Source organism: Gobio gobio (genome assembly GCF_949357685.1).
Source record: "Gobio gobio genome assembly, chromosome: 7".
Classification (NCBI taxonomy): Eukaryota; Metazoa; Chordata; class Actinopteri; order Cypriniformes; family Gobionidae; genus Gobio; species Gobio gobio.
In genome coordinates, this window is record NC_137103.1 from 29,897,247 (window position 1) to 29,914,104 (window position 16,858).

General features: G+C 38.6%; 3 protein-coding genes across 5 annotated transcripts; all 3 read left to right on the plus strand.

The window, feature by feature from the left end:
• Positions 1–1,224: 1,224 nt before the first annotated feature.
• On the plus strand, positions 1,225–5,594 carry hao2 (hydroxyacid oxidase 2 (long chain)). 2 transcript variants are annotated; one of them, XM_079821099.1, is made up of 8 exons: positions 1,225–1,357; positions 2,439–2,591; positions 2,708–2,859; positions 3,003–3,286; positions 4,025–4,246; positions 4,332–4,490; positions 4,625–4,694; positions 4,805–5,585. In XM_079821099.1, the coding sequence occupies exons 2-8, from the start codon at positions 2,461–2,463 to the stop codon at positions 4,858–4,860; spliced, it is 1,074 nt and encodes a 357-aa protein (XP_079677225.1). In that variant the 5' UTR covers positions 1,225–1,357; positions 2,439–2,460; the 3' UTR covers positions 4,861–5,585. The 2 variants fall into 2 exon arrangements, with proteins under 2 accessions (XP_079677225.1, XP_079677224.1); XM_079821098.1 differs by lacking the exon at positions 1,225–1,357 and adding an exon at positions 1,746–1,856 and having other exon boundaries at positions 4,805–5,594.
• Positions 5,595–5,852: 258 nt separating this feature from the next.
• Positions 5,853–12,140, plus strand: LOC307129331 (kelch-like protein 9). 2 transcript variants are annotated; one of them, XM_079821659.1, is made up of 8 exons: positions 5,853–6,142; positions 6,512–6,555; positions 7,007–7,274; positions 7,421–7,553; positions 8,403–8,599; positions 8,691–9,537; positions 9,628–9,741; positions 11,290–12,140. In XM_079821659.1, the coding sequence occupies exons 2-8, from the start codon at positions 6,551–6,553 to the stop codon at positions 11,784–11,786; spliced, it is 2,061 nt and encodes a 686-aa protein (XP_079677785.1). In that variant the 5' UTR covers positions 5,853–6,142; positions 6,512–6,550; the 3' UTR covers positions 11,787–12,140. The 2 variants fall into 2 exon arrangements, with proteins under 2 accessions (XP_079677785.1, XP_079677786.1); XM_079821660.1 differs by having other exon boundaries at positions 5,997–6,142; positions 7,013–7,274.
• A 1,996-nt stretch (positions 12,141–14,136) lies between these two features.
• On the plus strand, positions 14,137–16,052 carry hsd3b1 (hydroxy-delta-5-steroid dehydrogenase, 3 beta- and steroid delta-isomerase 1; the record flags this gene model as incomplete). Its single annotated transcript, XM_079821376.1, has 3 exons — positions 14,137–14,284; positions 14,570–14,734; positions 15,244–16,052. 3 exons carry the CDS (start codon positions 14,137–14,139, stop codon positions 16,050–16,052), a joined length of 1,122 nt encoding a protein of 373 aa, XP_079677502.1.
• Between the last annotated feature and the right edge of the window lie 806 nt (positions 16,053–16,858).

A 16,858-nucleotide genomic window follows, 5' to 3' on the forward strand; every position in this document is an offset into this window, starting at 1 on the left:
TGTAAGATGATTAATTTTTGGTTTGCCTTAATTATGAACATACGTGTGATGTTTTGTGGTGACATAAGTAGCCTATTTGTAATCTGAGCAATAAAATGAACGGATGGAGTTTAGGCTCTTGCTTAAATCAGTAATGCTTGTGATGTGAAATAAAACACTCTCAGGGGTGACATTCAGGTCCAGTACACTATTCCAAACAGTTACATTTATAAATAACTGAGTAACTTGGCAGTCGTGAGCATTGAGTGTCAAGGGGCAAAATGGGCAGAATTTGTTAATTTTTATATTATTAAAATGACACAGTACTGCATTTTTTAGCAGAATAATAAAGAATAATACTTTTTCATAAACGTCTAGTTTAACGTTTTTATATTTAAACTAAGGGATTACTACACTACTGTTCAAATATTTTTTTAATGTTTTTCAAAGAATTCTAATGCTATAATTCTCAACAAGGCTGCATTTCTTTTTTTCAGAAATATAATAAAAAACAGTGATGTTGTGAAATATTATTACAATTCAAAATAACTGTTTTCTATTTAAATATATTTTAAAATGTCATTTATTCCTGTGATAGCAAAGCTGAATTTCCAGCATCATTACTTCAGTCTTCAGTGTCACATGATCCTTCAAAAATCATTCTAATATGCTGATTTGGTGCTCAAAAAACATTTCCTATTATTGTCAATGTTATAAACAATTGTGCTGCTTTAATATAAAATGTATTTAAAATTTATCACAGAATTTATTTGGAATAGAAATATTTTGAAAGTATTTTAAAAGATATTACTGACCCCATACTTTTGAATGGTAGCATAACAATTGTATATTTACTATTATTAGTTGTTTTTTTACATATCCCCCAAAAAAATGTGTTTTAAAAAGTTGAGAAAAAAAACTTATGAGATGCCTTGTATATCTGAAGGAATAATGTAACATGGTAAAAAATGTGATTAAATAATTTAATCCACTTGCATTCTGTAGTTCTGCAAGAAAGCTTGAGAACTTAACATTTCTGAGTTAAACTAGGTCAATTCAAGTGAAAGAGAAATATATCAGTTTTGGCCATGCCAGGATATTATTTGACAGGTTCTCACACAGACTATGCGATCTCACTAGTTAGTTAGACAGAGCAGGTGCTTGTGTCACATGTAGAGAACTGTGAGGGAGGCCACACTTGTGCATGTGCACCTAAGTTTATTCAATAGTCAGCACATTTCCAGCCACTGCAAACACAATAAACATCAGGGGTCGGTCCTAGGCCCCATTTGCTTGGTTATAGCAAAACTACATTGGGTGCATATAAGTTAATTATAGCCAGAAATGTGCGTTAGTCACAATGCTGTTGACCAGACAGGTGAGTAATTAATTCCAGTATTTGTAGCATATGGTTGTTTTGGGTTCTTTCAGAGTTACGTGTACTGATGGATGAATAAACATTGGGTTGCTTCAAACCTTTAAACGCAGTACTGGATTGAGTCCATAGGTCAGGACTCAGGAGTTTCCGAGGACTACAAGAACAGATCTGGTGTCCTGCTTTAATGATTAACTTTTAGTGGTAGTGCATAAAAAGTTTATTGACAAATTGATGCACAGATTTTTCTAACAAATATTAGTTTGATACATTCCAGTTCACTATGTAATCGTAAAGTCTCAGTAAGGGAATGCAGTGTCTTGTAAAAGCTACGTTCTGGCTCATAGCTGGAGTTCAAATGTTAATCCCAACCCCCTTGTGTTTCCGTCCTGGTTCAATCTTTAATGTTAATCAGTGGTTTGACTGCCAAAGGTAGTTGGCTATAAGCACCAGAGCAGTCCACTGTGCTGTGACCTAAATTTGTCTAAATCATCAGAAAAAGGTAAAACAGGACTTTTTTTGTGTGTGTGTTTTCAAAATAGAGATATGATACTTTTTAACTTTAATATTTAACCTAAAGTAAAAAAAAATATAAGATGCATAAACCTTTAGATATTCAGATTCTTTGTTTAAATGCAGGTCTTTTGTTCACAGTTTTTTGAGGACTAATCTGTAATGCAATGTGTTAAAATGTTTATAGTGTAAAACTGGCCTTGAAACGTATCACATGAAAAATATGGAAATATTTGTGTTTATATATCTATATTCATTGACCTTGAAAAAGTAAATAATCTAGGTAATCTTGATGTTCTCTCTCTCTCTCTCTCTCTCTCTCTCTCTCTCTCTCTCTATCTATCTATTTATCTATCGATCTCTCTCTCTCTATATATATATATATATATATATATATATATATGTATGTGTATATGTATATATATATATATATATATATATATATATATATATATATATACAGAGAGAGAGAGAGAGAGATTCAAGAATGTAAACTCTGAATCAGTGATGTGATATTAATGCGGAAATTATATCAGTTGTGTACGTACTTATGGTGTGTATTTTTTTTCAGCGAGGAAGGCGTCTGTGCAAAAATGACTATGGTCTGTCTGACTGATTTTGAGGAATATGCTAAGAAGTACCTCTCAAAGACTACATGGGACTATTATGAAGCCGGAGCTGATGAATGTATCACCAGAGATGACAACCTGAAGTCTTATAAACGGTACCATGCTGCTTTTAAAGAGCATTATACTCTATTAGGCAACGTTATGCTTCATTCTTGTAACTAATCTCTAACGAAACTAATCCCTTACAATATGAAAATATCATCTCTCTCAGGATCCGCTTGAGGCCACGGATCTTGCGTGACGTGTCGATCAATGACACTCAGACCACTGTGCTGGGAACGGAAATAAGCTTCCCTGTGGGAATTGCACCCACAGCCTTCCACTGCCTTGCATGGCATGAGGGAGAACTGGCCACTGCTAGAGGTGAGAGGAGGACTGAGTGTGATGAAGGGATTTAGTTGCACTAATTCCTGTGTTATGCAGCACTTTAGCCACTAGATGGAAACTGATCTGAAGCTACTAGTTTTACTTTTTTATCTCCATTCTGCTCTTCTTTCAATTCACAGCCACTGAGGCAGTGAACACCTGTTACATAGCCAGCACTTACTCGACATGTTCAGTGGAGGAGATCGCAGCAGCAGCACCTAACGGGTACCGTTGGTTCCAGCTGTACTTGTACCGGGACCGTAGGCTCTCGGAGCAGATTGTAAGCAGAGTGGAGGCACTTGGCTACAGAGCTCTGGTGCTTACAGTGGACGTGCCCTACACCGGCAAACGCCGCAATGACATACGCAACCAGTTTAAGCTTCCGCCTCACCTGAAGCTCAAAAACTTTGAGGGGATGTTTGAGGTATTTATTTATTTATTTAGACTTTTCTCATTTATAATACAGTAGAGCAAGGGTTTTCAAACCTAAGGGGTTATCAATAAATATTATAGTATTTTTTTTCTTTTTTATTATTATTATTATTATTATTTATAATAAAGTAGAGCAATGGTTTTCAAACTTGGGCCAGGGGGTCACAAAAAAATGAGAGAGAAGATTAAGAAAACGATTATATATATATATATATAATATATAATATATATATATATATATATATATATATAACATGCTTTAGGCAGGGGTGTCCAATCCTGCTCCTGGGGGGCAACTGTCCCCCAATGAAACGCACCTGAACCAGCTAATCAAGGTCTTAGGCATACTAGAAACTTCCAGTCGGTGTGTTGAGGCAAGCTGGAAATAAACTCTGCAGGACAGTGGCCCTTCAGCTCCAGGACCGAGTTTGGACACCCCTGCTTTATTGTAATATTTAATGTAAAACGCACTTTACAAATACATTTGAATTTAATATTTTCATTTAGGTTTTAGTACAGTGAATTGTTATGATTTAGAAACATCATGTTGTCATTTTAAAATGAGGCAAAAATATGAAAATGTTCTGCTGCCTGTCCCATGAAATATACTGAAAATATATGAAAATATACTGGCGATAATAGGGAGAAGTAGTGGGAAATATTGAGAGCTGAATGTTTTTCCTGTTTGAGCACTGTCTGTTTGTATGAGTCCCTCCGGCTCTCTGTACAGGACCAGGCAGGATTCAAGGAGGAGTACGGGACCCCAGCTAATACCCTGGACCCGTCAATCAGCTGGAAGGATGTGTGCTGGCTCCAGTCTCTAACACGGCTGCCTATAATCATCAAGGGCATCCTTACTAAAGAGGATGCAGAGCTGGCCGTAGAGCATGGCGTCCAGGGAATAATTGTGTCTAATCATGGGGGGCGACAACTGGATGGAGGGCCCGCGACAGTAAGGGACTCTATCAGTGTGTTTGTAGTTTAAATATGATTCCCACCATACAGACATTTTCATATAGACCTTACTTGTCACACAGATAGATTGTCTGCCTGAGATAGTGGACACAGTGAAGGGCCGGGTCGAGGTCTACATGGATGGAGGGATCCGCACTGGCAATGACGTGCTGAAGGCCATAGCCTTGGGAGCCAAATGTGTGTTTATTGGCAGACCAGCAATCTGGGGTCTCGCTTACAAGGTAACTGTGTGGAAATCTGTAAATTTGCATCAGTCTGTTAAATCTTGTTCTAAATTTACCATTTTACAAATTGTTGGATACTTGTGTGATATTTGGTGCAGATAAGTTGTTCATATAAAGTATGTTTTGAACAGGGGGAGGAAGGAGTCAGAGAGGTCTTGCAAATACTACATGACGAGTTTCGCTTATGCATGGCACTGTCAGGTCAGTCCACTGTGTAAAATACAAAGTGCCGTGTGTCGCGGAACAAAATATGGGTTACATTTTACTGTCTGACTGTTCTCTTCACCTCAAATAGCCTCTTATTCTTCTAGGTTGCAGAAATGTTGCTGAGATCAACAGGAACCTCATTCAGTTCTCTAGACTTTGAATAGCAAAAAGGACTCTTGTAATTTCTACTTTACCACTGAGAGCAGAGCACTGCAAAGGTCACTGAAATATGAAACTACTGTTGCTTTAAGTCACAAGAATGACATTTTTACAAATGTTCACTGTGTCTGAATTGTTTAAATACAGTTTTTGTTTATGAACGGCACTACATAAATTCTGAGAATGAATTATTTTACTACCTGATGAATCTCCACTCAGTAATAGTCAAATTTATTTATATAGCGCTTTTTAAAATACAGGTTTTTAAAAAAAAAAAAAAGCGTCGGGATCAGGGTATAATCATTTCAGTTATAATTACAACTTCCATTTCAACTATAAAGCAGCTCTACAGAAAATAATAGTCTGGTAAATGAGAGTTTTTGCGCTCTACATGCTCCACTGTATGTATAAGGAAAAGAGCGATTCACTGGACTGAGTAAGTCAGTAATGCACAAAGATAACAAGGTTATTTTTGTGATGGTGGTTTTGAAGATGTCTTCTGTAGCTGGAAACAAAGTAATGTGCATTGGGAAAAGTTTCTGATTTTCTGGAGCAAAGTCAGACTATGATTAGTATTGAATGCATATTGAACATTAAGTTAATATTGGGCTAAAATATCCAGTGTGGCAAAACTAAACCATATAAGATTCTCGAAAGTAATAATGGTGTGTGTTGATTCAATTTTTTCAGTCATAATATTTATCTGACAATAAATACTACACTCTTTTTGCTGTCTTCCTGTACTTTTTGTTTGTGGTTAACTCGATTTTTCACTCTGAAAAAAGCTAATTCAGCTGTACAGTTTTTAAAGGGCCACCAATTATGCATTTTTCGCTAATTTAATTGGTAATTGGTTCTTTAACATTAAGCTTTTTTGTTTGGCATTTTTACAATCACTACAGTAAATAAACTGTTAATGCAGCACATAAAAGAAATGTAAATCTGCTATCGGGCTTCCTCTTTTCACATCAGCTATGGGTTCAACTCATGAGTATCAAACACAACATCACAGTGCAGATGCAGCCGAAGGAAGAGCTAAGGCTTGAACTAAAACCTATTATAAGTAACATGCCAAAAGGAGGAAGAGAGAACGTTTTGAAATAACATGTAAGGGTGTGTGTGTCTAAGAGAGAAAGAGAGAGAAGTGACACAGGAAGTCAATGAGGTTGTGGTAAACAGACTCTGCATACCCAGTTGTGTCGACTGAGTGTGATCACAGTGTGATGCTTTGTGTTATAATGAGAAGACACTTTTGAAACCCCCAGAGAAAGCACCACGTCTCGGTAAGCTCCTTTTATTTTATGTTGTCCATCTTTCCTGAATTTCCCCCTCTGATGAACTTTTACATTTGTGTGTCAGTGCTTTGAAGAAGATGGGTAAGAGTAGTACTGTTACTTAGAAGTAAGTATTTAGCTTAAGTTTCTGTCAATTATCTTTGTGAGCTTAACTAAAGAAACTCCCTCATTCTTCACACGCATATAGAGATGAGGCCTTGTCTGCCTAATCGGCATCTTTTTTTCTGTTCGTTGCACATATTGCAGCGCTAACTTCCCCTTTCTGACCTTGTTGTTGAAACTTTGTCACTTTGATCCAAATATTGTTCCTGCAGATCTGATGAAACACTTATCCATTTGTTTAAATTTTTCTACTAGAAATCCTTTGGACAGCAAGTAAGCAGACACACATAAAACATGGGGTAAGTTCGTCATCATAGGCCTTTCATTAAAGGACAGGTGGATTCATGTTATATTTATTAACGTTGTGCTTTCATACATCATTTCTACATTTGTGTATTGTATCCCTTAAAAATAGATCTTCCATTTAGTTTAATTAGTAGATTAGTAGTTTTTTTTTTTTTTTTTTTTAAGAAGACATGCTTTCTTGTTGAGGCCGTGTCTCCCAGGATACAGAAATCAGAAAAGGGTTCAAATAAAGTACATAAAATAATTTTGGTTAGTGAACTTTAAGAATTGGATAAAAATGGTCAACTAAATATTTATATTAATTGTTATTATAATCATTATAAAATAATATACAATAAGAGGAAATAAGGAATATGGTTTTGTTGTGATCTGACAATAGCATGTATGACCTCGCACCTTTGTGAGCACCTGTCTGCAAAAGTTTTAAAAATGTCTTTATTTCAGAATCAGTGGGGAGGAAGGAAAACTGCATCGTAGACTTTCACGAATAGGAAGCAGATCGCAGAGGGAGCCGCCACGACCCCCTCCTCAAACAGACAAGACCCCAACGGTGGCACCACGACCAGCTGAGGCTACTCCAAAACCTCCAGAACCTGCACCAAAACCAGTTGTAATCCCCCCGAAACCTCCAGTGGCTCAAAAGCCCAGTGCCCCTCCAAGGCCACAAATACAAGTGTTCAACAGCACAGAGCACGGCAGCGCCGTACTCAAGGTAAGACAAAGGACATGTATGAAAACAGACTGTTACTGGCGTAGTTAACATCCTAAAATAAAGGGATTCAGTTCACTTACAAAGAGTGGTGTATTTCACGGCAAATAGTATACAGGATATTAATGGCAGATTTTGCCATTTTGCAGGGGTTGGATCATTTTCGGGGTGACGAGACACTTTGCGATGTGACTCTGGTACCTGGTGACAGCAGTGAAACTTTCCCAGTTCACAGGGTCATCATGGCTTCAGCCAGTGACTACTTCAAAGCCATGTTCACAGGTGAGTCTCACCAAAATCAGGAGGAGAGTCTTCTCTTATTAAAGCTTATTACAGTCGTTTTATATGTTGTTTAATATAACTGCTGTTTATCAGTTGGTATGATTCTGGCTAAATCTGGCTCTATTTATAAAAAAAAAAGAGGGAGAGAGAGAGATCCACTATATATTGGTACCAAATTGGTTATTAGTCAATAATAGAGATATTGTATTTAATTTATTGGTGCTGGTTGATATTGGATAGTTCATTGTTCATGGTCATTTCCCCTGTATTTATATTTAAATTACCTTTGCCGTCATCTAACACTCAATTAAAAATAATCTTTAAAAACACTAAAAATTTAAATAAAGTATATTTATAGTCACGTTTACATAGTCACATGCTGTACATTATAACTATGTGATGCCTAAATTCATCATTTTTATTTTGATTTAATTTTGAATTTTTTTTAATATTTTAATATAATTTATTGGTTATCAGCCATAAAATCTAAATAATTATTACAATGCGATTTTTAACTGTATAAAAAAAAAGCTACTAAAATGCAACTAATCGGTTAAGTTCCCTTACTATACATGGAGGAGAAAAATTGAATAGATCTAACATTATATAATTTTACAGTAAAATATTGCTAAATGTACCATTTTGGGAGGCAAGCCATAAACTGACATTCACAGTGTGTAAGTGTAACTTATCAAATATCCACCAAAATGGTAATATAGTAGTAGTATTTTGTTTATTTATTTACTGATTGAAGTTTATAATTAGGTTACCAATAAAAAGCATTTTGCACTCTACTTCTCATGGATCCTCTCTGATCAAATAATTTCCCTCTCCCTTTTGGTGTGGCAGGAGGCATGAGAGAGCAGGAGCTGAAGGAGATTAAGCTCCATGGCGTTAGCACAATCGGCCTGAAGAACATCATCGAGTTCATCTACACATCTCGTCTGAGCCTGAGTCTCGGCACCCTTCAGGACACACTGGAGGCAGCGAGCTTCCTCCAGGTGCTTCCCGTTCTCAGCTTCTGCAACCAGCTACTTAGCAGTGAGGTACAAACACTTAAGACGTGGTGTTCGTTTTACCTTTGCATTAATTATCCATTTGTTTTCAAATAAGCCACGTATTTTTTTTACATGGCAGATCACTATAGAAAACTGCGTGGAAGTGGAGCGAATTGCCAGAGACCTTCTTTTGGAAGATGTCCAAAAGCACGTCCACATGTTTGTGTGCGAGAACTTCTCCGCGTTGATGCAGAGCGGCCGTCTCCTGCAGTTGTCCGAGGCGAGCATGACGTACGCCCTCTCCAGCGACTCTCTGAGGGGTTTCTCTGAGATGGAGCTGTACCGCATTGGCCGTGCCTGGCTGTCCCATAAACCAAGCGAGCGCCGTTCTGCTGCTTACTCCCTGATGCGCCACATCCGCTTCCCTCTGATGTCCCCTGCTGAGCTCCTCCAGATCTCTCAGGAGGACCAGATGGAAGAAGGAGCGGTAAGCGGGGGAAAGGAGGAAGTGGAGCCGTTCATGCGATCGGACACGGCCTGTGTCAACCTCCTCCTGGAGGCCAGCAACTATCAGATGCTTCCCTTCCTCCAGCCGGCGCTGCAGACAGAACGGACCCGGATTCGATCCGACTGCACTCACCTGGTGGTTCTCGGTGGTGTGATGAGGCAGCAACTCGTGGTCAGCAAAGAGCTCAAGCTGTACGATGAGGAAGACGGAGGCACCTGGAGGGCCCTCCAACCTATGGAGGTGCCACGTTACCAGCACGGAGTAGCTCTTCTAGGGGGGTTTCTTTACATTGTAGGAGGTCAGAGCACTTATGACACCAAGGGTAAAACCGCTGTTGACAGCGCATACAGGTATGATCCTCGCTTTGACCGCTGGTTGCAGGTGGCCTCTCTGAATGAGAAGAGGACGTTCTTCCATCTGAGCGCTCTGAAAGGGAAGCTCTATGCTGTTGGAGGGAGAAATGCCACTGGGGAGATTGGTAAGGACATGTTTTAGCAATTACACTGTACAAAATATTCTGTTCTGCCTTAAAATACTGTAGAATAACAGACAACTGTCTGTTATTTAGATTCGGTGGAGTGCTACAATTTGAACAAGAATGAGTGGAGTTTTGTCGCACCGATGAATGAACCCCATTATGGACACGCTGGCACCGTACACGGAGGTCTGATGTATGTCTCAGGTGAGTATCCATACCGAGAGCTCAAAAATGTAAGCTCAATGTGAAATGGACAACTATATGTTGTTGTGCATTAACTCTGTAACATCTGCCCTACATAATGAGGGGAGATTTTGTAAACTAATTAAATCTGGCTCACAAAGCATGTGGCCTTAATCCACCCCAGTCCTCTGCATGAGTCTAATGAATGCATCGCACAAGAATTCTTTTATTACTCTTAAAAAAAGTCTCTTAGCAACTTTGCAATCTTCACCTAATGGCGTGGTTCCCGGAATAAGAATCTAAAGCAACATGAAACGGATAACCAAGAAACAGAGCTATGTCAAGCTGAATTGGGTCACTCATCTGAGGTTAGACCACAATCTAAAAAGGGCATGGCAGGCCTGTAGTGAAACCATGAGAACTTTCCTGTTTGAAGAACTGCAAAATACTCAAACATAATCAAAAAGTAGGGACATTTGTAGAGAAAAAAAAGAAATGATAAAAATAATAAATTTCCACCACACCAAGTTTTTCAAAAGTTTGTGTACTTATTTGCTAAAGAAAAAAGTGTAAGTAAAAATCATGCTTGAGCTGAAATAAGAAAAAAAATCAAGTGTGAGTAGAGGGTTTTTGTGCATAATTTCCAATCAATTTCAATAAAATGTATGTTATGTTATATATTAAATTGTGCAAGAAATGTGAAAATATTATACATTTTATTATAATAAATAAAAAGTATATCTAATTTAATTCGATTTTTTAATAATTTTTCACAATAAACGCTAACTATAAAGACTAGACCTATCAAGACTATCAGAAGACTGCTGAGAGTCAGTCATTTTATCTCCAAAGAAATCTTTTCCAAAAAGTCATCTCCACCACAGAATGCTATTAAACACAAAACATCACTTGAGTTGTAGTAGAAATGACACTTGTGTTAAATTGCATGACTTTTTCAGACTTCTGTGATTTATACACTGTTGGACATTGTTGGTGGATTCTGTGTAAGTAATCCTATGCAGAGGCGGACAATAGTGAAGTATTTTTACTTTCTACTCAAGTACATTTTTCAAGTATATGTACTTTATCGCTGTTTTTCTTTGGAAAACTTTTATTTCACTACATTCCAAAGCATAATGTTGTATTTTTATTGTATTACGTTTCATAAGTAAGTAAAGCTTACTTATGTAAAACTTTGAATTACTTCTACTTTTACTAAGTAAGAAAGTACTACGTTTTTATTGTAAGTATTAAACGATATTCAATATGAAACGTAGTGCAGTAAAAAAGTACAATATTATGCTTTGAAATGTTGTGAAGTAAAAGTTTTCCAAAGAAGAACAATGATAAAGTACATATGCTTGAAAAATGTACTTGAGTAGAAAGTAAAAAATACTTCACTACTGTCCGCCTTTGGTCCTACTTCAGCCTCGTGACCACATCCTTTCTGCTGTTTTGTGTTTCTGCACAAATGAATAAGCTTGCTTAAAAAAGCTAAATGAATATCCATTCGTTCCTCAACAGCTGAAATCAAGTTAATTAAGTTGCATTCATCTTTTATACCATCAGGTGGGATCACAAGAGATGCTTTCCAGAAAGAGCTGCTGTGTTATGACCCTAATAGAGACGTGTGGAGCAGACGAGCAGACATGATGGAGCTTCGTGGTCTCCACTGCATGTGCACCGTGGGCGACCGCCTCTACGTCATGGGTGGAAACCACTTCCGGGGGACTAATGACTACGATGATGTGCTAAACTGTGAGTTCTACAGCCCTGCAACTGACCAGTGGACAGTGGTTGCTCCAATGCCCAGGGGTCAGAGCGATGTGGGGTTGGCCGTCTTTAAGGAGCGCATCTACGTGGTGGGTGGTTACTCCTGGAACAGCAGGTGTATGGTGGATATCGTGCAGTGTTATGACCCTGAGAAGGATGATTGGGAGAAGGTCTTCAATGTCCTGGAGCCTCTCGGAGGAATACGAGCATGCACCATGACAGTTCATTGTCCAAAAGGTTCAACAGATGAGGCTGAAATACAAGAGTGTCCTCTTTCAACATCCAAAGGCTGAACAGATGTTTTGATGTCACTGTTGGCCTTTACATGTGAAATCCTGAAATTAGCTTCACATTGCTAGTGATGTGTATTGCAAAAACGGATTTAATGGATTGATTATTGTACATGCCACTTAAGTAATGTCTGAACTGGGGCAAGGGGAAATAATTTTTTATTTGTAAAAAAAGCTGCAAGTGTACCACTATGTTTTTAAATGTGCTTAAATGCTGCACTCTTTCAGTGACTGATGCCCCATATGAGGGCCACAGTACTTAATACTACATCTCTAAATTATTCTGTTCTGTTTTTATTTTTTTTATTCAAATACTTTAATATGCTTTGCAAAAATAAACTTTTTTTAATAACTTAATTTGTGTTTGCTGCCCGATCTTCTCTGCACCGGCCCCTTACAGTCTGTGGGTGGTGGGCCCACTTGAAGGTGTCCCCACGTCGCTCCTTTGGGCTGAGCCCGGCCGGACCCCGTGGGGGAAGGCCCGGCCACCAGGCGCTCGCATACGAGCCCCAACCCCAGGCCTGGCTCCAGGGTGGGGCCCCGGCTGCGCCGTACCGGGCGACGTCACGGTCCTCTTTTTTTTGGTCATCATAAGGGTTTTTTGAATGAGCTTTCTCCGCAGGGTGGCTGGGCGCTCCCTTAGGGATAGGGTGAGAAGCTCAGTCACTCGGGAGGAACTCGGAGTAGAGCCGCTGCTCCTCCACATCGAGAGGGGTCAGCTGAGGTGGCTCGGGCATCTGTTCCGGATGCCTCCTGAACGCCTTCCCGGGAAGGTGTTTCGGGCATGTCCAACCGGGAGGAGGCCCCGGGGAAGACCAAGGACACGCTGGAGGGACTATGTCTTCCGGCTGGCCTGGGAACGCCTCGGTGTACCCCCAGAAGAGCTAGAGGAAGTGTCTAGGGAGAGGGAAGTCTGGGCATCTCTGCTTAGACTGCTGCCCCCGCGACCCGGCCCTGGATAAAGCGGAAGAAGATGGAGGGATGGAATTTGTGTTTGGTGCCTTTTTATATACCGAATGTCTATTGTTTAGTCTTTTTACTCATTTTTATTTGTCAGTAAGGGCTAGATAATATACACTATACATATATATATATATATATATATATATATATATTAAATAGATCAAAAGTGACAGTAAAAACATAATGTTACAAAATTAAGATTTCTATTTCAAATAAATGCTGTTCTTTTACAGCTTATATTCATCAAAGAATCCTGAAAAAACGTATCACATTTTCCACAAAAATATTAAGCAGCACACCTGTTTTCAACATTGATAACAATAATAAATGTTTCTTGGGCAGCAAGTCCTCATATTAGAATGATTTATGAAGAATCATGTGACACTGAAGCCTGGCGTAATGATGCTGAAAATTCAGCTTTGCCATCACAGGAATAAAGTGTACATTAAGATATACTCTAAAATAGAAAACCGTTATTTTAAATTTTAATAATATCTCACAATATTAATTTGCTGCATTTTGATCAAATAAATGCAGCTTTCGTGAGCATAAGAGACTTCTTTCAAAAACATTACTGACCCCAAATTTTGTACAGTATTTTATCACCACGGATAAAAGATTAAAAACTGAAATAAGATAAGTAATAAAAACCATAAACTGTCAGTGGTGACGTGTATAGAGCAGAGTTTGTCCTACAACCTTGACTGGTTCATGTTTTGAATAAGTCATCAGAAGCCAAAGAACAACTATCCCAAGGTCTGTATACCCAAAGTAAATGTGAAAGACTATTACAGTCGAGACTGACTGAAGAATGTTCCCTCTCTCATATCCACATAACATTTCAAAAGAGAAGTGGAGAAGTAACAAAATCAAAAAGCTGGGTTATAGTCAGGATCACTCCAATGAAAAAGTTAAATATGTATCTATATTATATATATTTTTAATTATTTTACTTTATTTTGCACAAAGCTAAGACAATACAAATATGCTAAAAAATACAATTAAGACAAACGAGGAGAGAAAATGCAACTTGTGAAATGGTTTTTAAACCCCTAAGATCCCCTTACATATCCCATGTAAAACCATTGCATTAATAAAACCTATTAATTTGATTTCATGTCAACAGTTGCTGTCTTTCAAAAAAACAGGAATCTTTCAAATAAGCAGACTGCTGACTAGCACCATGACTGTTTCTCAAATCCCGTCCCCAGCCCGTGGCATTGAGGCTGTCCTTGGCAGATAGTACGGCTTAAAAACACACCACCCTCCCAGTCTGCTCCACCATCTCCGAGGACTCATAACGTCTCTGTGGTTTCCAGCCATTCTCTCTTGTATGGTGGCATAACACAAAGTGTTACCCAGGAGTTAAGTTGTGCTGGTGGCAGTTGCCATGAGTCTGTCAGGAGAAGTGTGTGTGGTGACAGGAGCCTGCGGGTTTCTGGGAGAAAAACTGATCAGACTGTTACTGGAAGAGAAGCTTGCTGAGATCCGATTGCTGGATAGAAACATCCGGTCTGAGCTAATACAGTCTCTTGATGGTAGGTGGATACTTCCATTACAGTATTTCTCATCTAAAATAACAAATCCCTCTTGTATTTCTCCTTTGTGTGGAATCTATTGGACACTATTTATATTCTTTGGTTTTGTGGTGTCTCTAGTAGTTCGTCTTCTTCCTGTTTTGCACTTTACTTGAGAATATTAAGAATACAGATAATATACACGTTTCTTTTTTACTTTATCATCTCTTTATAAGCAACAAATATAGGCATACATAATAAAATGAACACTCTTACTTTGATTTGTTTCTCTGTCTGTGTCCTTAGATTGCAGGGGGGAGACTAAAGTGAGTGTTTTTGAGGGGGATATCAGGGATCGTGAGCTGCTGAGAAGAGCCTGTAAAGGAGCAGCACTTGTTTTCCACACTGCGTCTCTCATCGATGTAATTGGAGCAGTTGAATACAGTGAATTATATGGAGTTAATGTTAAAGGTGAGAGACTGGTCTTTGGCACAAAGTAATAAGACTGAATAAGTTTGAGTTAAGAGAAAGAACATAGAGGTTGGTCACAATTTTCAAAGTAATAACAAGATTGAGACAAAAAGTGAGCATTTGTATTAGTGGTTCTTAAACTGAGGGGCCCCTCAGTTTAAGAACCACTAATACAAATGCTCACTTTTTGTCTATATATATATATATATATATATACTTCTGGAATCCTGCAATTTTATTATTCTAATTTTAGTAAGTTATTTTGATCTAAGGACACTGTAAACTAAGAAGAAAAATTTTGAAAACTGTCTTACCAAAGTAATTATTGTCGTGGACAATGGAGTCAAAAATTTTGATAACTACTGATTTAAAAGATACTAGCTTTAGCAATGCAAATAAAACCCTAGAAATTCCACTCTGACTAATGAAAATATGCTAACACAACACAATATAGTAATAATGAAGTTGAAAGACAATGAAAATGTTTTTGGGTTTTTTTCCAATGGCAGGAACACAGCTGCTGCTTGAGACCTGCATCCAAGAAAATGTAGCCTCCTTCATTTATACTAGCAGCATTGAGGTGGCTGGTCCCAATCCCCGTGGTGATCCAGTCATTAACGGTGATGAGGACACCCCCTACTCCGCCTGCCTTAAGTTTAGCTACAGCAAAACCAAGCAGGAGGCTGAACAGATTTGCCTTCAGGCCAATGGAGAGCTGCTCCGCAATGGAGGTCAGCTGGCTACTTGTGCATTGAGGCCCATGTACATCTATGGACCAGGCTGTCGATTTACTTTAGGCCACATGAGGGATGGAATCCGCAATGGAAACGTGCTGCTGAGAACATCGCGACGTGAGGCAAAAGTGAATCCTGTATACGTGGGAAACGCAGCCCTGGCACATCTACAAGCGGGTCGTGCCCTCAGAGATTCTCAGAAAAGGGCCGTGATGGGTGGAAACTTCTATTACATCTCAGACGACACGCCACCTGTCAGCTACTCTGACTTTAACTATGCTGTTCTGTCACCATTAGGCTTTGGGATACAAGAGAGGCCTGTAATGCCCTTCCCGCTTCTATATCTTCTGTCATTCCTCATGGAATTACTGCACGTTGTGCTCCGACCCTTCCTGAGGTTCACTCCACCCCTAAATAGGCAGTTACTGACCATGTTAAACACACCATTTAGTTTCTCATATCAAAAGGCTCACAGAGATTTTGGATATTGCCCTCGCTATGACTGGGAAGAGGCACGCAAGCGCACTACCGATTGGCTAGCGTCTGTCTTACCCACAGAGAGACAGCAAATTCACTTGAAATAAACTAACATAATATTATCCATATTGTGCTACCTGTATTTCGCAGCAGCCATGTTCTGCCTGTTGCTTTATAGTAATATTTCCTTCTAATTAGATCCACAATAGTAGAAAACATTAGTTGTCTAGTGCCTTGGATAATGCATGTTTTACATAAAAACTTGGAAATGACTATATATTATGTTAACATTTGTCTCATAATAAATGTCCATATAAAGAAAAGAGATGACAGGCTATTACTTATTCCAACAGAAGGTTGTTTTATTGTATGAATTCATGCATTTTAAAATGGCAAAATAATTTCAGAAATTAATAGAAAGAAAGCAATGCTAGTTAGCCACTACATAATCCATGAATTTTTAATGCAAATAATGACTTATAAGCAAACGACTGTACTGTGGTAACTCATAGGCCTACCCAGGGTCTACAACTAACTTTTTGCCACACATGCCAATTTGTCGGTGACTTAAAGGGATAGTTCACCCAAAAATGAAAATTAGCCCATAATCTACTCACCTTCAAGTCATCCTAGGTGTATATGACATTCTACTTTCAGACGAATAAAATCTGAGTTATATTACAAAAGTCCAGGCTAATCCAAGCATTAGAATAGGATTATAGTTGCTCTGTTTTTGAAGTCCATAAAAAGTGCATCTGTCCGTCAAATAACATGCTCCGCGTGGCTCCGGGGTGTTAATAAAGCCCGTCTGAAGCGAATCGACGCGTTTGTGTAAGAAAAATATCTATATTTAAAACTTTATCAAGTAAACTTTCGGCCGACCGCCTTCTGTGGAAAAGTGTTGAATGTTAAC

Excerpts from the sequence above, each read along its gene's own strand:
- hao2 (XM_079821099.1), top strand. The coding sequence starts at position 2,461 with ATGACTATGGTCTGTCTGACTGATTTTGAGGAATATGCTAAGAAGTAC. Across the intron at positions 2,592-2,707 it reads AACCTGAAGTCTTATAAACG|GATCCGCTTGAGGCCACGGA; the intron begins GTACCATGCTGC and ends CATCTCTCTCAG. Across the intron at positions 4,491-4,624 it reads TCTGGGGTCTCGCTTACAAG|GGGGAGGAAGGAGTCAGAGA; the intron begins GTAACTGTGTGG and ends TGTTTTGAACAG.
- LOC307129331 (XM_079821659.1), top strand. Across the intron at positions 8,600-8,690 it reads ACCAGCTACTTAGCAGTGAG|ATCACTATAGAAAACTGCGT; the intron begins GTACAAACACTT and ends TTTACATGGCAG. Across the intron at positions 9,742-11,289 it reads AGGTCTGATGTATGTCTCAG|GTGGGATCACAAGAGATGCT; the intron begins GTGAGTATCCAT and ends TTATACCATCAG.